At 33.6% G+C, this 20,957-nt stretch overlaps 1 protein-coding gene across 12 annotated transcripts in view; it reads right to left on the bottom strand.

Moving 5' to 3' along the window:
- TRDN (triadin) overlaps nucleotides 1-20,957 on the bottom strand; it is a 390,017-nt gene that overhangs the window by 18,688 nt on the left and 350,372 nt on the right. For 9 of the 12 annotated variants that reach the window (XM_059177681.1, XM_059177674.1, XM_059177675.1 and 6 more), the window contains 7 exons: nucleotides 20,615-20,659; nucleotides 18,028-18,048; nucleotides 16,232-16,258; nucleotides 15,431-15,469; nucleotides 15,035-15,070; nucleotides 14,226-14,270; nucleotides 11,001-11,024 (listed from right to left, as the gene is read on the bottom strand). In XM_059177681.1, coding sequence (XP_059033664.1) covers nucleotides 11,001-11,024; nucleotides 14,226-14,270; nucleotides 15,035-15,070; nucleotides 15,431-15,469; nucleotides 16,232-16,258; nucleotides 18,028-18,048; nucleotides 20,615-20,659 — 237 coding nt within the window. Of the gene's footprint in view, nucleotides 1-11,000; nucleotides 11,025-14,225; nucleotides 14,271-15,034; nucleotides 15,071-15,430; nucleotides 15,470-16,227; nucleotides 16,259-18,027; nucleotides 18,049-20,614; nucleotides 20,660-20,957 lie in introns of those variants that run through there. The other 3 variants (XM_059177671.1, XM_059177677.1, XR_009354661.1) reach the window with 2 other exon arrangements.

Below are 20,957 nucleotides of genomic sequence, written 5' to 3'. Positions count from 1 at the left end.
GATAGTGAGACCTGTGGACAACATTTATAACAAAACAAAATGAACCTTAAAATGCATGTAGATTGGAACAAATAGTCAAAACCTACCAAGTATTAGTGTCTATAGGAGAGGAAGTAGGAGGAGACAATAGGGAGAGAACCCTTAAACAGCCAGTAGGTATTTTCTGAGAAGTGAGTATTGACAAATTGTTCAAGAGCAGGTGAGCAAAAAAGGTTCACCATGAGGTCTGATTGCAGGTACGATGAGGTACCCTGTGACCATGGGAAACCTAAGAGCCAGGGCTCACTTCCAGGACAGGATGCCACAAAAGGTAAGAAACTGCTAGGAGTGGAACAAGAGTTGTGAAGGACAGGGAAAACAGAGACAAAGAAAAATTCGTTTAGCTAAAAGTGAGTATGAGCTGGGATGCCTGGGTGGCTTAGTCAAGTATTTGCCTTTGGCTCAGGTCATGATCCCAGGGTCCTAGGATGAAGTTCCACATTAGGTTCCCTGCTCAGCAGGGGGGTCTGCTTCTCTCTCTGCCTGCCGCTCCCGGTGTGTTCGCTTTCTCTCTCTAACAAATTAATAAAATCTTTTTTTAAGAAAGTGAGTATGAGCTCATAATCAATGTTCCAATCACAAAAAGAAAAAAAAGTCACGAAGGAGAGTCTGAAAAAACAATAAACAACTTTATATAGCCAACTACTTCACATACTGAAATTTTTATGCTCAAACTTTAATATAGGTATAAAATATTTTAAGAAATGAAATATGAATTCAAAATAAGGCCAAGGAATAGGATATTATGAAAATAACCAGTAAAACTTTAAAATTAACTATTGTAATAAAAATATAAATTATATAAAATCTCACTGGATGGGTTAAATAACATTATATAGAGCTGAAGAAGTAATTAGTGAATGTATGTTAAAAAGTGATCAAATTACACTAAAGACAGCATAGAGAAACGAGGAGATGAAAAATTGAAGAGATCTTGAAAGAAGAGCAGGTGTGCATACCTAACACATTAATAATCAGAAGAAGGAAAAAACAAAGAGATAATATCTGAAGAAATAATGGCTATGAATTCTCCAAACTGCTAAAAGAAAAAAAAAGACACCATGTTTTCTGGAGGAGTTTCACTATAAAAAGAAGCCCTCACTCCATAAACTATAGTGAATCTGCGGTGGATCAAAAGCAAAGAGAAAATATTTAAAGAAGAGAGAGAAAGGATAGATCACAGGGGAAGAAATGACAATTCAACTGGTAACAGAATTCCCCTGGCTTTGTGGAGGAAGAGAAATCAATACAGTGAAAAAATATATCAAAAATGCGCAAACCACCTAACCAGTGACCTAGATTTTGTGCCTCACAACAGACTTGGGAATAAGGGTGATTTAAAGACATTTTCAGATCAATAATGACTGAGAATGCTTTCCACCAATAGGTCTTTGCTCATGACACTCCTAAAGCAGATGCTGCTAGAGAAGCATGATGTTGAAACCAAGTGAGAGATGCAAGAGAGACGGTAGCATTGGTTCTGAGGAACTTGTAGGGGAAGATAGACACATATAGAATGAAGAAATAATACTAACAAAATCTGACATTCAGAATCTTTGAAAGGTTAGAATTTAAATATTGAACAAAATTGGCATGAAAATCAGCTATCAATGAGATTCAATCTAATCTAAATACTCAAACAGCTAGGGTAACTGAGGCAGAAGATAGAATTAGTGATCTAGAGGACAAACTGATAGAGAAAAAGGATCAGGAGGAAGCCTGGAACAAATAGCTTAGAATCCATGAAAACAGAGTTAGGGAAATAAATGATGCTATAAAAGTTTCAGCATCAGAATTACTGGGATCCCTGAGGGGGAGGAGAAAGAAAGAAGACTAGAAGATGTAGTTGAACAAATTCTCCATGAATTTTTTGCCAATATGGGAAATGGAACCAGCATTTGTATCCTAGAGGTAGAAAGGACACCCCCCAAGATCAAAGAATCTAGGAAGACCTTGAGGCACTTGATTGTAAGACGGATGAAACATAATTTTAGACAAGGGCTTTTGAGAGAAGCTAGAGGAAAGAGATTCCTTACGTACAGAGGAAGGTCCATCAGAATAATGTCAGACCTGTCCACAGAAACCTGGCAAGCCAGAAAGGGCTGGCAAGACATATTCAGGGCACTAAATGAGAAGAACATGCAGCCAAGAATACTTTATCCAGCAAGGCTGACATTCAAAATGGATGGAAAGATAAAGAGCTTCTAAGATCTATAAGTTTTAAAAGAGAATGTGACCACCAAGCCAGCAGGACAAGAAATATTAAGGAGGGTTCTATAAAAGAAGAAAGAACCCAAGAGTGTCATAGGACAGACTTACAGAGACAATCTATAGAAACAAGGACTTCACGGGCAATATGATTTCGACAAAAACTTATCTTTCAATAATGACTTTCAACGTGAACGGCCTAAATGCTCCCATAAAACAGCACAGAGTTGCAGATTGGATAAAACGACAGGACCTGTCCATATGTTGTCTACGAGAGACTCATTTGGAACCTAAGGATACATCTAGACTGAAAGTGAAGGGACAGAGAAGCATCTTTCATTCCAATGGGCCACAAAAAAAAGCCGGGGTAGTGATTCTCATATCAGATAAGTTAGATTTTAAACTAAAGTCTGTAGTCAAAGATAAAGAAGGACACTACATCATTCTTAAAGGGTCTATCCACCAAGAAGATCTAACAATTGTAATATTTATGTCCCCAAAAAGGGAGCAGCTAACTACATAAGACAACTGTTAATCAAGATAAAGAGTCATATTGATATGAATACATTAATAGTAAGATGTGATGAAATTTAAATGTTTTAGCATCTTCTCTTGTTGAGAAGAGGGGGTTTCGTAGCAATTTTATTCTTTGTGTATAGTAAAATGTTAAGGGTGACCATAAAGGGAGAAAAATAGAGTGTCATCTTCCAGATAAATAGAGACTAGAAAATGGAAAATAAAAACACATTTAGGGGAAAATGTTCAATTTGTAAAAGACAAGAAAGAATATAAAGAAGTGTTGAGGACATGAGAAATCTAAAACAACAGGCAAGATGGTAAAAACTAGTTGAAATTCATCAGACTAAAAGTGAGGGTCATTTGGACTGAGTAAAATAAAAAGTAAATTTTAACTATATGTTATTGACTGAAGACATATCTGAAACAAAATGTCATGAAAAGACATAAAAATAAAGATTTGTAAAAAAAATTCTGAAGGAAAGAAAGCTAGGATCATTGTAATACTATCAGACACACTTCACTTTAAAAAAGGTCATTTTATTTACAAAAGGATCATTATATGGAATATAGAAGTTACCATGGGGCACCTGGTGGCACAATCAGTTAAGCATCTGCCTTTGGCTCAGGCAATGATCCTGGTGTTCCAGAATTGAGCCCCATATCAGGCCCCTGCTCAACGGGGAGTCTGTTCTCCCTCTTCCTCAACTCTACCCTTGCTCCTGTTCTTTCTCACTCACTCTATCTCTCTCAGATAAACAAAATCTTTAAAAAAAGAAGTTATCATAAAAAGATAAATGTTTAGCTCACCAGAAAGATACAATGAAGCTTGTATAGAACTTATATAACAGCTCCTGATATAAAAGTTGATAACACTACAGGGATAAACTGATAATTTTCCATGATAGTGGGAGATTTCAATATAGTTTATTCAATTATTGATACTTCTAATATCCAAAAAATTAATGAAGATACAGGGTAATTGAAAAACAATGAGCTTAACTCAATCAGTATAGAATCACGCTTCTGACATTAGAAAATGGCCATTCTTCTCAATGACATGGAATATTTACTAAAACTAATAGTATATTTGTTCATAAGATAGAGCTTAACATATTTTAAGGAGTAAACCATTTTCTCACAGCACTATATAGTTAAATTTGAAGCTGGTTAAAAGAGGATGATTTTATAATTCCCACAGGTTTGGAAATTAAAGAATAAGTTCTAAAACTTTCATGTAAAATACTATAGAATTTGTTATGATGCAATTAAGATATGCTTGCAACTGAATGAGAATGAAAATGCTACATATAAAAGTTGTGGGATCCTCTGAAGTAGCATTTAAAGTTACTACCTTGTAGTAAAGCTTGAAATCAGGCAATGTGATGTTCCCAGTTTTGTTTTTCTTTTTCAACATTTCCTTAGTAATTTGGGTCACTGTGATCACCAAGACAGCATAGTACTGGCCCAAAAACAGACACATAGACCAGCAGAACAGAGTAGAGAGCCCAGATATGGACCCTCAACTCTATAGTCAAAAAATCCTGGACAAAGCAGGAAAAAATGCACAGTGGAAAAAAGACAGTCTCTTCAGTAAATGGTGCTGGGAAAATTGGACAGCTATGTGTAGAAGAATGAAACTCAACCATTCTCTTACATCATACACAAAGATAAACTCAAAATGGATAAAAGACCTCAACATGAGACAGGAATCTATCAAAATCCTAGAGGAGAACATAGGCAATAACCTCTTTGACATTGGCCACAGCAACTTCTTTCAAGACATGTCCCCAAAGACAAAGGAAACAAAAGTGAAAATGAACTTTTGAAACTTCATCAAGATCAAAATTTCTGCACAGCAAAGGAAACAGTCAACAAAACAAAGAGGCAAACCATGGAGTGGGAGAAAATATTCAAAAATGACGCTACAGACAATGGCTGATATCCAAGATCTATAAAGAACTCCTCAAACTCAACACACACACACAAAATAATTATGTCAAAAAATAGGCAGAAGACATCAACAGACACTCCAGACACTCCAAAGAAGATATACAAATGGCTAACAGACACATGAAAAAATGTTCATCATCATTAGTCATCAAGGAGATCCAAATCAAAACCAGATTGAGATACCACCTTACACCAGTTAGAATGTCCAAAATTAACCAGAAAGTAAACAAGAGGATTACTTGGAGAGGTAATTGGAGAGTATGTGGAGAAAGGGGAACTCTCTTACATCATTGGTGGAAATGCAAGTTAGTGCAGCCACTTTGGAAAACAGTGTGGAGATTCCTTAAGAAATTAAAAATAGAGCTACCCTATGACCCTGCAATTGCACTATTGGGTATTTACCCCAAAGGTACGGATGTTCATAGCAGCAATGGCCACAGTTGCCAAACTGTGGAAAGAACCAAGATAACCTTCAATGGACGAATGGATAAAGAAGATATGGTCCATATATACAATGGAGTATTATGCCTCCATCAGAACAGATGAATACCCAACTTTTGTATCAACATGGACGGGACTGGCAGAGATTATGCTGAGCGAAGTAAGTTAAGCAGAGAGAGTCAATGATCATATGGTTTCACTTGTGGAGCATAAAGAATAACATGGAGGACATTGGGAGATGAAGCAGAGAAGTGAGTTGGGGGAAATCAGAAGGGGAGACAAACCATGAGAGACTGGACTCTGAGAAACAAACTGAGGGCTTTGGAGAGGAGGATGGGGGGGTTGGGCGAGCCTGGTGGTGGGTATTAAGGAGGGCACATATTGCATGGAGCACTGGGTGTGATGCATAAACAATGAATTTTGGAACACACACACACACACACACACACATTAAATAAAAAAATAAAGTTATTGCCTTATGTGCTTATATTAGTAAAGGAGAAATGTAGAAACTATTAACATAGGCTTCCATATTAAGATATCTAAAAATAAACACAGAAAAACCTTAAATAAATTAGGAGCAAAGCAAATATCTATTGATAATATAGATTAAAATGTGTATATTCATAAAGTAACATACTATACAGTAGTAAAAATGAAAAAGCAATAACTACACTAAAACACTGATGAATCTGAGAACATAACATTAAGAAAAAAATATCAGAATACGTCCTACAATTTGATATATATGAGAGACCAACATGTGATGAAATTAAAAAAAACAATCACCTTAATTAGTCTGAAAGGACATAAATAAATTGATTTAGACATGAATTAACCATTTGTTGAATTCAATCATTTTAGAATAGATCATTAATTTAATTATTTATGAAAGGGAATTATGGATAATATCAACATAAAGCAAAGCATGCTCTTCTTGTGTTTAAGAATTTATGAAAATTAGTTCTTTTTGCCACTACATTATAATTTTATAATTCACAGACACATTAATAGTTTGTCTTAAAAAGTGAAATATTCTTTCAAATGGGAAGTACAGACTTATTAGTAAATTCTGGCTTTTTCAAATTCTTGAAAAGTTTCAGTGTAGGGATATATAATCAATACAAAATAGGTAACACTTTATTATGTCAAATGATATGCTTTGGTTATGTTTAATTATATTCTTTCAAAAGAAGTCTTTAACCTAAGTTATATCAAATGTGTAACTTAAAAAATGCTATAAAACTTTACCTCCTTGTTTAATTTTATTTTCCTAAAATATTTATTTATTTATTTTGAGAGAAAGAGAATACAGGTGGGGAAGGGCAGAGAGAGAGACAGTCTTAAGCAGTTACAGCACTGAGCTTGGAGCCTGGATGTGTGGCTTGATTTCAGGATGCTAAGATCATGATCTGAGTGGAAACCAAGAGTCATAGGCTTAATGGACTGCACCACCCAGGTGTCCCTCCTTGTTTTATTTTTAAGCATCTTGTGCTTATTTAAATTTTCCACGCAAATTTCAAAATAGCTTAATTCTGATATCTAAAATTTTCACCAAACTTTTAATGTTAATGCAAATTGGATATTAATATACCATATTTATGCAAAAAGAAAGAAAATGTAGAACCAAAAAATGAATGAGTGTTTTAAAAGTTAGAAAGCTTTACAAAGCAAATAACAAATATAAACTATAAAGGAAGTTGTCTAAAACATGGAAATCCTTAGTAGTCCTCTGCTGGGCTTGAGTTTCTTTAGAAAGTAATTAACTTCTAGAAAAGATTCAATTTTAAGTATATCCTTAAAAAGTTAAATTCATATCTTTGATATCAAAATTAGATCCCAGGGGCTTTATGATGATTCCAAACCTGTCTATGCAGATAATTTTGGTGAGTTATTAATGACAAAATTCTCACTGTTCACATTCTGAGACTCTCAAGAATGTTCTTACTGTGCCACTTCTTTTAAAATACTCATTTTAGGGGCATCTGACGGCTCTATCCGTTAAGCATCTGACTTTGGCTCAGTCCTGGGATCAGCTCCACACTCAGCTCTCTCTCTCTGCCCCTTCCCCTGTTTGGACATGCTCTCTCTCTCTCTCAAGTAAATAAGTAAAATATTTTTAAAAAGTACTTATTTTTAGGGGAAAACCAACCTATCTTTACTTAAGTTTACTTAAATGTTGACTACCAGACAATAAAAATGAAAGAACTATAGGTTTCCATAAAATTTTTTTTCCTCAATGCCCCATACCCACTGTTGTAAATACACTGTCAATGTCTCAGCTATGTCAGGAGCCCTGAATTATTCTGGGTGCTAGTCTTCCCTTGGCACTATTTACCTTTTAATAATGTATGTTTTCATTCTTTTGTTTTATTTCACATTTTGCCTTTGGGCAACTTCCTGGGAAGTAATGTTTTTGGATGTACGGTTATTATTTTTTTTTTCAAAAAGTTTTCAGGAGACTTAAAATATTAATATAAAATAGGTGTGCCATTTAAAATTCAGAAATGTGTTCATTTTGCTTTTAATTTTTAAGGTAATGTATCTAAAATATAATACAGTCTAACATCCCTTGGTGTCTTCCTCTGAATTCCATGGAAAGCAAATTATTCACTATATATTTACCATACCTACAAAAAATTCAGAATGAAAATCAAATGGACATTTAGAATCAGAAAGCTACATCCTTTTAAAAAAAGAAAAACACCCACAAGAACAAGTTATCAATTAAACCGTAATTTTCTGTGAATTATGGAAAATTTGATTTTGCAATGTCACTTTCACTAGGACAACAGAGATGTTTGTGTATTGCTGATTTTCATCAGTATCCTCTTTATCCCTACAATAAAACCTCAGGTAGTTGAGAATCCAATCCACCCGGATGGTTTCAAGCATCTCAACCAGAGTGAACCAGAATTCAGGAAACGATACCTCCATTCTGTTTTATACTGATCCTATCCCACATATTAACCTTCTCTTCCTTCCCAGCCAAAAAATCTGGGAATGAAGTACAGTATCTGTACATCTAGTACGAAAGCAGAAAAACCAGCCTATCAGAGGTAGAGGACTTTGTCCCAGTCTAGAAGACAAGAGATGCAGTCACTGGAGTAGAGTTAGAGAACATGGGTGGAAGGGAACAATGGGCTCAGAGCAAAAGCTATTTGTGAACCTCCTTTATGAACGAAAAATAATGACTGAAAGATAAAAAGAAGTCTGGCCAAAAATAAATACACATGTACATAATGTTGAAAAGAGTTCAGAAAAAGGACAATGGATCTTCAGCTTAAATGATCTTGCAGTATGTTTTAATTTAGAAATATCTGAAGGTTTTGATGATTGTCTCCAAAAAGGTATGATAAAAAAAATATGCTATGCAGAATATAATCTTCCTGTGTGCAGCAACCAATTTACTAAAATGTATCATCTCAAAAAATGTTTAAAAAAACTAAAAAAAAACCATAAAATGCATCATCACATGATATACTTCGATATTTATTTCCTATAATCCATAAGAAAGAGTAGACCTTTTTTTGGTCACACTTTTCTCTTTTCAGTTACAACTCTCATTTCTTTTTTACTTCTTATTTACCTTATTTTTTCCCAACAATCCCATTTAACTCCCTTTTATAAAGTAAACTACAGTTTTCTGTGGTGGTAAGTCTGAAGTCCTCTGGCCTGCAGGATCTCTACCTCATGGACGTGTTTCCATTACTGCTCTTCCGCTCTCTGACACTAGCCCTTAACTCCAGCCAACTCTTCTTTTGATGGCCTCTTCACACCATGGTTGTTGTGGTTGCTGACTTTGAAATAATAGAAAAAATATATATACTGGCATCTGCCCTTGGTTCCTGGCATAGAGCTTCTAAAACTCCTGAGTGATGGAAACATTTTTGTTCCAATGAGACAATGCTTGGCGGGCTCCTGAATGAGGGCTGGTCACCAAAAAGCCATGATTAGAAGCTGGAAACTTTTATTCCCACTCCTCATCTTCCAGGAAGGGGAAGGGAGCTAGAGATTGAGTTAATGATCAATCATGCCTATGTAATAAAACTTCCATTAAAAAATCTCAGACATATGGGGTTCAAGGAACTTCTGGGTTGGTAAACATATCTACAAACAAGGAAAGTGTCTCACCCTAAATCCTATGGTATCCTTTATCATATCACTTATTATATAATAAACTAGTAAATGTGATTGCTTCTATGAGATCTGTAAGTTGTTCTAGTAAATAATTGAATCCAAGGGAGGAAGTCATAAGACTCTCTGATTTGTAGCCATTTTGGACAGAAATTGTGAGTAACTTGGGGACCTTCTACTTAAAATTGGCAACTGAACTAGGGAGCAGTCTCAACCCTAAACACAAAGGTCTGAGCCTTTACACTATGAGGTCTGTGCTAACTCCACGTCAGTGTCGGAAGCGACTGAATGACACCTAGCTAGTGTCACAAAGAATTTCTTGATGTGGAAAACAAAAATCAAAACACAAAAAAACCATACATCTGGTATAGGAAGTGCTGGGAGTGTGGTAACTGCTTTAAGAGTGAAGAGACAGGAGAAGTGAGTTTTTCTTTTACATCACTTCTCTCTTTCTCCAGTTATTCAAAGCTAACCATTCTTCAAAGTACAAATTCTGGAATCATGTGCTTCATGAAGTATGCCCTGACTACCTTTGGCTATAGAGGAAGAGTGTAGAGTGGGATTGTTTCTGAAGGGCTTACCTGAGGATCAAGTGAGAGCTTTGCTCTGCATCAATAAGACAATTCTGGACCCTTGTAATCACTCTCCTTTTTTTAAATCCCTGAAGCAAGTCCTTGTGGGGTTCTATTGTTTTCAGTTAAAGCGCTTTGAATAAGGAATTATGGCAAGTACCACATTTAACCATTGTCTCCTACCGTCCTCAATAGTGGTGGGCACAGTGGAAGCACTCAATAAATATTGAGATCTGCTCTGTCCAACACAGTAGCCACTCATCACATGAGGCTTTTGGGTACTGCAATGTGACCAGTACAAACTGAAATGTGCTATACATGTAAAACACACACGCAATTAAAAAAATAGTGTAAACTATCAATATATTTCTGTATTGATAGATATTGAAATAATATATAAGGAGTTAAACATTAGAATTATTTTTTAACCTTTTTAATGTATCTAGTAGAAAATGTAAAATTACATGTGTTGTTTACATGATTTTATACTAGACGGCACTGATTTAAGATGGTGCTTTTTATAAAATCAGGAAATATGGAAGGAAGATTTCTATTTCCCAGAATTTTAGGAGCTTATAGGAAAATTTACAGTTTACCCTGTATATTTAGAATGCCTATCTGTATGTAGATATTGGTATTTTAGGGGGTGTTTTCTGAGAGTTTTGTCTATTTACAACATACGAGCTTAGATCCATTCCTAACTATGTCATTTTTCTCAGATATAAAATTATATCTAAGTTAACAAACATTGGAAAACATCAGAAAATAAAACATCGTAGCTCAACCATATATGCTCTACAGCAAATCTTCAGTGATTGAAGGTTTAAAGCAGAAACAGGATTATTTTATTTCATTCTACTTCAATCGCTGAAAAAAAATCATGTATTGGAATGCAAGTCACTTTAATCTTCAAGCTTGAGAACATGATAAAATTTTTCTGTTACAAGTCATTTCAAATAACATAGTTTTTAAGTTTCACATAACTAAGTTTAAAAGTTAAATGCCTGTCAGAAGGCTTAGTATGAAATAACTCAATCTCTGAACACATTAAAAACATAAATATTTTATGAATTTCAGCTGGAAATTTATACTGCATGCCAAAGAGAATTTATCATCAATACAAGAAGTACTTACTTGATACTCTTGCAGGTTTTCCTGCTAAAAAAAAATAAATAAATAAAAATAAAGAAAACCAGTTTTGTTTAACTCAGATAAAATGCAAAGACATTATATGTTGATGGGCCAAATGAAAGTACCTAACATCTTTTGACTTTATTATTTAAGAGTTAATGAAAGAATACAATTGCCTGAGAACATGCATCTTTGAATATATTAATTGCTTTTACATGAAATATCAGAAAAGCTGTTAATCACTGTAGATGTCACAACATATTATGCTTTTTAAAAACTCTTGCTGGGACACCTGGGTGGCTCAGAGGGTTAAAGCCTCTGCCTTTGCCTCGGGTTGTGATCTCAGGGTCCTAGGATCAAACCCTGCATTGGGCTCTCTGCTCAGCAGGGAGCCTGCTTCCCTTCCTCTCTCTCTGCCTGCCTCTCTGCCTACTTGTGATCTCTGTCAAATAAATAAATAAAATCTTGAAAAACAAAACAAAACAAAAACAAAAACAAAACTCTTACTAAAATCAGCAGGATCTTTTTTAAATTAAGTGTCTTGGTTCAACTCAAATTATAGTTAACTTGAGTAAAATTATTTTGTGTGATGTAATTAATCTAAATATTTGTTTAAAGTTTCCAAATTCCATAAACTGTATTATTGAGAATTATTTTCCTTTCAAAGATAATAAGGACGAATAACTGAAACTTAAAAACAGCATGCAAAACCGGTTTAATTTTTCATAACCTTTTGTCTGTTAGTATCAATGAGAAGCCATAATTCTTCAAAGTCTTGGGCTTTTTTTTTTACATTAAAGTATATGTACCTAGGACAAAAATATAAAGTAAATCTTTTTTTTCTTGAAAAAAAAAAGATCGGTAACATCTACTTTCCACTAACATTAGTCTAACTTTTTTTTTTCATATAGTTGACACATAATGTTACATAAGTTTCAAGTGTATAACTGAGTTTATACTCACAAATTTATACATTATGCAATATTCACTACAAGGGTAGCTACCATCCCAACATTAGTCTAATTTAAAGGGCTGGTCTTGAAAATACATATTTTTAAATGCATCTGCATTACATGATTTATTTTGAGACTTACAGAGTTTCTAATATAAACCCAAGAATTACAAATTGACAAAAAATTTATTGGCATTAGTTAATGCCGGTATTTTTTTTTCATTTGAGATATTTATGGTTTGAGTGATAATACAGTCACATGCCTCATGTATGAAATTACAAAACAACATGTTATTTTCCTTTAAAAATACTATCATTGGCTAAAAGACAAGAACTTAAAAAAGGAATACAAAAAACATTTATTGAAATATAATAACCATCTTTTGAATGAAAGAATGAATAAGAATGTGCCTGTATTCTCAACTAGCTCAGGGTTAGTCTTGTGCTTTCATATATAGTAATTTGTCCTGTGTATTCATAATATGAAAACCTTGGAAATGATGGACTCCAGATTGGTAAGAAGGTACTGTTCATCCAATATCTAAGTCCCTTGTAAAGCCCTCTAGTTATAGTTCGAACAGACTACTCCTTTGGGGATAAAGTTGGGTACATTTACAGTTTACCTTCGGGCTGCTCTGATTAGTAGAAAGCTTCTCCTCTCTTATGTGAGCCACAGGGTGATGTGGTAGTGAACTGTGATTGAATGAGCTCGTTAAGTCTTTAGTGTCATACGTGGAACCAAATCCTTTCCCTACCATGTAAACATTCCGAGATGTTAGACTTCCTTCATCATGCTTTAAATTGGGCATTTGTAAATTGGGCATGATTATTGGGCTTGCGCTGAGGAGTAAATGAATTAATTATAGCGAAAGTAAGTGCCAATGAGTTTTTTTAAGTAACTGGTATCTTCTCATTCTTCTGGCTAATTATCTTAAAAGATCCTAAGCGATATCTTAAAAGTTAAGAAAAGAGAAATAGAAAATCTATGCCCCTATCTGCTCCTACAAATTTGGTTTTTTATTCTAAATTTTATCTTCTAATATTACTGATATTTATATGTCTAAATTACTAATGAGTATATGTCTAAATTATATGTCTAGGTATGTCCTGCTATTGCAGGTATCCATAATACAGTAAACAGAAAGAAGGGACCAGTGAAAAAAATAAGCCTCATTTCCCCTTCCCACACTGGAGTTCTATACATTTACTATGAACGAAAACAATTGTTCAATTATGGCATGTTTACTTAGAGTCTTAAATTTTTTTTTTTGTGACAAATAGCATTTTAATAATTTTTTATTTTTATAAACATATATTTTTATCCCCAGGGGTACAGGTCTGTGAATCACCAGGTTTACAAACTTCACAGCACTCACCAAAGCACATACCCTCCCCAATGTCCATAATCCAACCCCCTTCTCCCAAACCAGAGTCTTAAAATTTAAAACATTTAAATTTTATTACATTTTGAATTAATTAGTTTAAAATTATATCTCCCAGGCTATAAAATTCAGTTGTAACATCCATTTACAATTTTTTGATAGTCAATATCACCAAAAATGGTCATTCTCATTTTAGGTAAAGGACATCTTCCTGCCATGCACATGCAGGCATTTTCCCTCTACCGACCACTTTTTGTTTAGGTGGAATTAATTTAAAGGGCTAAATTTAGATAATAAAAATATATTTATGATATTGGCTATGTTTTTGTAAAACATAAAATAATTCTCAGCTATATCTGTTTTTGCCACTCTATCATTTTTGTCCTTATTATGCATACTATGAAAGTCTTTTGTAACAGAGAAATTTATGTTCTGGTATGTACTGGATTAGTTTATTGACTGTTTATGTTGTTAATGTTCCAACTTCTTCACACTTGCTAATTTTCCATTGAAATGTAAACTTCCTGCTAGATTTCCTACCTGTCCACTTCCTCTACTATTAGCAGAAGTGTATAAATGCTAGACTTCCTTGCTTTTAAAAAATTCAGTGTTAAGGGACGCCTGGGTGGCTCGGTTAAGCAGCTGCCTTCGGCTCAGGTCATGATCCCAGCATCCTGGGATCGAATCCCACATTGGGCTCCTTGCTCAGCAGGGAGCCTGCTTCTCCCTCTGCCTCTGCCTATTATTCTGTCTGCCTGTGCTCGCTCTCACCCCCCCTCTCTGATAAATAAATAAAATCTTTAAAAAAAAAATTCAGTATTAAGTGCAAACATAATTTAGACACTGCCATACCAACTTAGCATTTGAATATTTACAGAGTTAATTCAAGATTACCTTTTGTCACATTGTGTGATTGAAGATTTTCTTTTCTTGTTGAGACTGTCGATAAGGAAAATGTAAATTAAACTACGAAGTTTTAAAGGGAACGTTCATGAAAATTTTGACTGACTTCAACTAAGATTTGGGAACATGGGAATAATTTAAATATTGTAAATATTTTCTCAGGGTGTTTTAAACAAATTTTCTCTTCTGCTAACACTTAATAAAAATAAATATCAAGAGTAGAGATTGTTTGCTTGCATAAACAGAGATTAACATCATTGCAGGGATTATAATATTAAATTAAGGACAATCCATGTATAATGGGTCATTCCAAGTGACTGAATTCAGGTATAAACCAAAAAGACGGAAACAAACTAACAAAAAACCCAACCTTATTATTAACAGTCTTTATGATATGTCTACAAATGCCTTCCTCTTGATCAGTTAGAATATTTCTTTGATAAGTAAGGCCTTTGTAAATATTTCAGATAACTTCATTATCATATTATATTTTGTAGTTTACCAAATAAATACACCCAACGTCAAAAACACAAGCCACTTTGTGATGCTTCTAAACTTGTTGTTCACCAAAGGCACAACACGTGAATGCACACTTGCTGGGAAAGGCCTGCTATCCACTTGTCCTTCGACATGGCCATTACCACATATCCACTGGCTATTTTCCACATTTCTTCTTTTAATCATACTAGCACTCCTCATGTACACAAAAGTTTTACTTTAAAGTGATATAAATAAGCCTCAACTCAACAATTTTGGCCTCAGGGCTTTGCATTATGCTTCTCCATCTTTTAATAAATTACCTTTTTCTTCTTTAAGATGTTTCATTTCCCCTTTTTCTGTAGAGAAAAATAAAAGGTAATTTTGAGTCACATAACATTTATTCATAGGTCTTCCTGAGGTCTGGAATTAAACTTTGGTTAGTCAATATTCACATCAGGCATTATATGAAAAGAATTCTACATTGTTAATTTAGAAAGATCAGAACTTATGTTTTTATTCTCTTTAGCTATCTAACAATAAGTGATACCTACACTCTTGCATGGAAAATTCTACAGTGAACTGCATTTCTGATATGTGTTTTAAAATCTCTAGCTACATTTTCCAGAATTGTTTTTAAATGATAACAATTATATATTTTTTTATTATTGTGTTTTTACTGTTAGTTTGGTGTACATGTCTTTAAGTGTCATCTTTACCTTTACTTTCTTTTTCAGATTTTTCAGTTTTCTTCTTCCCTGGGTGGGGGGAATATAACAACAAGAAATCATCAGTTCAAAAAACATGACTTTCTTACTCAGCCTTGAAGTAAACAGTTGGAGATGGGACTTAATCCCAGAAATGGAGGGGGTTATTTTCAAGATGTGGCGGAAGAGTATACCTCCTGTGTGTGAGGACATATATATTTTTGTTATGATTGGTTATTTGGCTTATACTCAGTCACCAGGATGGCAGAGCCCCCTCCCCTTCTCTTTCTGTCTTTGTTTTTATGTGCTTTGAAGGAAAGCTAGAGCAGGCCCTGCATTTATTAAGTGTAAACTAGTAACAACAGGAGAAACATCTACATTTTTAATTGTTTTCTTTTCCAAAATGAGAATTAAACTGATGCTCTGAATGCTCAAAAAGTAAGGTATGGGGAAAAAACAATGAGAGTCGCAAAATATCTTGAAGCAAAATGTGGACACACACTTTTCAAAAACAGTTTCAGTTGATTAATGATTTTCTTCAACTGCAGTTATCAGACAAGAGTGAGAAGAAAACCAATACGTAATGAGTAACAACCACGTACGTAGTGGGAATGTGGCCTATATTATCTCATCTAATACCCATAACGAGCCTTTTGGGAAATCATTTTCTCTGTCCTACAGGTGAAGAGACTAGGAATCTGAGCTGGTTAAGGGATTTTCCCAAATGTAACACAGCCAGACAGAGACTCAAATTTACATACAGATCTGTTCCCACAGATCTGTGTTACCTCCTTTGGGAAAGTTAATATTTACCTGATTCTGTGACTTCTGATGTTTCCTCTTTCGGAGAAGAAGAAAAAATATTGTAGAAAAAGAAAAGGAAAGAATAGTTTTATATTTCAGTAGCAGACAATTGAGCTTTATCTCAAGGTATTTCCTATTAAATGCTACTAGTAATGACAGTAAACACATATGCTCAAAATGTCAGAGAAATGCACTAATAACCAATATCTGAAAACTGTAACTAGAAATCTATTTTGAAATTAGAACTACTCTACATACCAATCTAAAACATTCTATGCCCGTACAGTAGAATTAATCAGTTTGAAGTCCTTCAGTTGATTTTCTTAATTACAAATTACAAATTATTAATCTTCACAGACTTGATCTTCATATATGCATGCATGCAAACATTCATTGAATATTTATAAAGCAACTTCATATATAAGACATTACACTAAATGCAATTGGTGGGGTTGTGGGATGAGGGGGAAAAATATCACAGAAAGAAACTCAACTCACAGTGACTACTGTCAGAGTAGTGAGACAAGATATAAAATGCTACTTATTTTTAGTCTATGATAATCAAAACTAGCCTCACTTTTTGTTCTTTTAGTTAATGCATACACCAACGATATTTTAAAATATAACATGGCAGGTTTTTAAAAATATATTCTTTCTCACAGTTCAGTTCAAGTGAGAACATTTCTATAAACCTGATCCATTTAATTATCAGTCTTCTGTAACTTCTCTGGAAGCTATATCCAAAATTCAAGAAAAATTGATTAAAATATTTTATAATAATGAAGATGAAAATGAATAGCATTTCATAAACAGAACAGTATTTACAAGAGATTATAGTGTTACATCATGTTAGCATTGTAGCTTTGACTTTCAATCCTTAATTTTTGCAATACTTTTCATATCCATAGCAATAATAAAAACTAAATGTACTAGAGATTTTCTCCAATCCGAGGGCAACGTTTAATATTTTAACATCAAATTCAATTAGAAGAAAATTGTAGCGGCATTTGTAAGAACTCAGTCATAATGCTCTTAAAGAACCAGGTTATTCCTTGGCATTTAAAAATTTTAGATGCAACTCTAGATATACTTTTGTTTGAAATGCACATATTTTTACTCCATGTTAAAGTCTGAGTCATAATTTAACCATATTAAACAATAATTTCATTTTTATGAAATTACATTTTTATGAAATTTCATTTTTATGAAACTACATAAAACTTCATAAATTTTCAAAAAATGTTGCATTCGTATTACTGCTTGGAATGTCAAAATAAAACAGAGATTCTGAAATACTAAAAACAACTTACCTTTAGGCTTTGAAAAAGTAAGATAATAAAAGACTAATGTGCTAAGATTCAATAATCAGAGACAGGTATCATGTATTCTGAATTTTTCTTAACCCAGTAATGACTATTAGAGGACTCTCCATACTGTGTTTACTCAATACATCTTAAATCGAAGTATGTAAAAGAGAGATGAAACCACTTTTTCCACACAGGCATTAGTTATCTTGGTAAATATATTAATTACACAGGCGTGAAAGCAGGAAACATTTTTGACATTCCCTCATATATCCTGGTACAGTGTAATATATCTAATAGGTGCTCAATAAAGTCATGTTCAGGGATCAATGAATACAATAAACACAGTATTCTTTGTCAATCAGAATCATTTACATAGGTAATGGCATACTGGCTATTGCATTAATAAACATACTTTTTTGGGCTGCATATACAATGTAAAGTGATAAAATTAAAGTAATTAAATAGAAAATTCTTAAAATTTTAAAGTGGTACACTTACTTGAAGTTGGTTTAGGTTTGTCTAAAAAGTAAAGAAGAAAAGAAAACCAGCAATCATTTTCTACCTATAGGTAAAATACCAGCCCTTTATATTTGTATTTCTGTCTGTTCAAGTTAAAATAGGAATAGGCTAAACATATTGAAATGAGCAATAGAAAATGAATTTTGAATAATTTTAAAGTTATATTCCTAATGAATTCCCTATAGAAGAAATTATACAGCTTTCAAATATAACATCTTCTCTGATTTGATGCAATATGAAAGCTCACAATAATTTGAATGCCTTATTATTTCTGAATAACATAAAATGCACATTATGGCATCTTTTTAGAATACATGTTAATATTAATATTAATTATTTAAGTCTCCCAATCCAGCATTTTAAATGAAGAAGCTGATTTTATAAAATGTCAGGAAGAATGGGGGCACCAGTGTGGGGCAGTGGGTTAGGTGTCTCAGTAGGTTAGGCATCAGATTCTTGGTTTTGGCTCAGGTCATGATCTCGTGTTCCTGAGAACTGATGCTGCACTCAGTGGGGAATCTGCTTCTCTCCTCTCCCTTTGGCCCTCCCCCTGCTTGCATGCTCTCTCTCTCTCAAATAAATCTTCAAAAAAAAAAAAAATCCTTTTTAAATAAATGAAATAAAATCTCAGGAAGAATAAATGAGTGGTATGTGAAAAACACAAACTGTATTATCTAAGTATATGATCTCTTTATCTGATATTCTTTTTCTTCTGAAATTATTAACTAAAAACATTGATTATGTAGTCATACACCTAAAGACCCATTTATTCATAAAAAAATGACAACATATGGTCATGATTGTGAAGAATTCAAATCATTCAAAATTGTGTCAACTAATTCTAATTCATTAACTGTGGCAATATAAATGAATCCAACTTATATCAGAGAACAATTAGAAATACCTATAAAAATTACACTGGATATACCACTTCACTAAAAATTTTACTTTAAAAAATTTTACTCCAAAAGTAAATTTACAAAACTAGATTGGTAGACATATTTATTATTGAGTATCATTACAAAAGCTTGTTAGACAACTTAAACACACCAATCAGAGATTAGTTAAGTAATTTGTACAATTTTACAATAGAATACTATTAATGTAGAAATTCTTCATGTGCTGAGATTAAACAATCTTCAAAATATATTAGGGACAGGGTAATTTACAGTATTTATACAAATCTTTGTGTAAATAAAAGTGGGGATATATATGTTTATTTGTGTGTGTATATATATGTGTGTATATGCTGTGTGTATGTATGTATGTGTGTGTGTATATATATATATATATATATATATATATATATATATGAAGATGACAAGAAATAGCAGCAATTACCTATTGGATATTTTGGGAATGGGAACTGGTAGAATAGAAAAAGAGAGAGGAGAAGGAGGAATATTTTCACAGCCTCTTATAGTATATGCCTTAGTGTTTGAACCATCACAATGATCATATTTTTAAAAGTCAAATAGTAGGGATGCCTGGGTGGCTCATTTGTTAAGCATCTGCCTTCAGTTCAGGTCATGATCCCAGAGTCCTGGGATTGAGCCCTGCATCAGGATCCCTGCTCAGCAGTAAACCTCTTTCTCCCTCTCCCATTCTCTTAGCTTGTATTCCCTCTCTCACTTTCTCTCTCTCTGTCAAATAAATAAATAAAATCTTTTTTAAAAAATCAAATAGTGAGTGGTGCCTGGGTGGGTCAGTTGGTTACGCATCTGCCTTCGGCTCAGGGCATGATCCCTGCATCCTAGGATCGAGCACCATTTTGGGCTCCCTGCTCACTAGGGAGCCGGCTACTTGCTCTCCCTTTGCCTCTCCCCTTGCTTGAGCTCTCTTTTCAAATAAATAAATAAAATCTTTTTAAAAATCGAATAGCAATTTTTTAAAGAATTAAGCTAACATTTTTCTATTTTATATTTAAGAAAAGATATCAAGTTGAAATTCATAATTAGTTTTCAGTAAAATGGAATTTGTGTAATTTGTCAAGATATTTTACAATACTACAGTGAATCAACTTAATCAGTATGATGAATGATATTAATATTGACAACAGTGAGAGGGGCTTGTTAATCATGAAGGCAATACTATTTTATTAATAGTGCTATATTATAACCATAAGAGACTCTTAACTATAGAGAACAAATCGAGGGTTGTTGGCAGAGAGGTTGGTGGGGGGATGGGCTAAATGGGTGATGAGCAAGGCCCTTGTGATGAACACTAGGTGTTGTATGTAAGTGAAGAGTCACTGAATTCTACTCCTGAAACAAATATTACAGTATATGCTCACTAACTAGAATTTGAACAAAAACTCAAAACAAAACAAAACAAAACAAAAACACTGCTCTATTACAATAGCATGATTGACAATCCTATATATGTTGGTTATAATATTTAGCAAAATGTTTGACTGTCAACAATAACATGACCCTTATGTCAGATAAACTAGATTTTACTAGAAAACCATAAGACTAAACAGTACTAGAAATAAGATGAAAAGCGCTTGTATGTTTTAATTTTTACTTTAATAAAAATAGTGAATTCAGACAGAATATAAAAGCACCTGTTTTTGTAGATGGAGATTCTTTTTCTTGGTGTTCACCTTTTTCTAGAAAGAGAAATTAAAATTAATTGGCAATCTGTGGATTGTGTAGCAGACATTTCTTAGTTATGTCTTTGCAAGTGATCGTCAGTTTCTGCGGGAAGCATGCCCTCAAAGTCATTTGCATGTTGGAACACAGAAAGAACATTGCCATAGAAACGCATTATAAACATGGTTAAGTTCATCCTCAGGGTAACCTGTAAGATAGTACATAAGGTTCTAGCCCTCTTGGGGCCATGTGGTGTAAGAAGAGGATAGAATATGACAAAGAAGAGAATAAAAAGAGGAATTTTCTTTCTCTTTC

Source organism: Mustela lutreola, chromosome 6 (assembly GCF_030435805.1).
Source record: "Mustela lutreola isolate mMusLut2 chromosome 6, mMusLut2.pri, whole genome shotgun sequence".
NCBI classification, from domain to species: domain Eukaryota; kingdom Metazoa; phylum Chordata; class Mammalia; order Carnivora; family Mustelidae; genus Mustela; species Mustela lutreola.
Note: the sequence above shows the minus strand (reverse complement) of the source record. Positions and strands in the feature narration are given on the sequence as shown.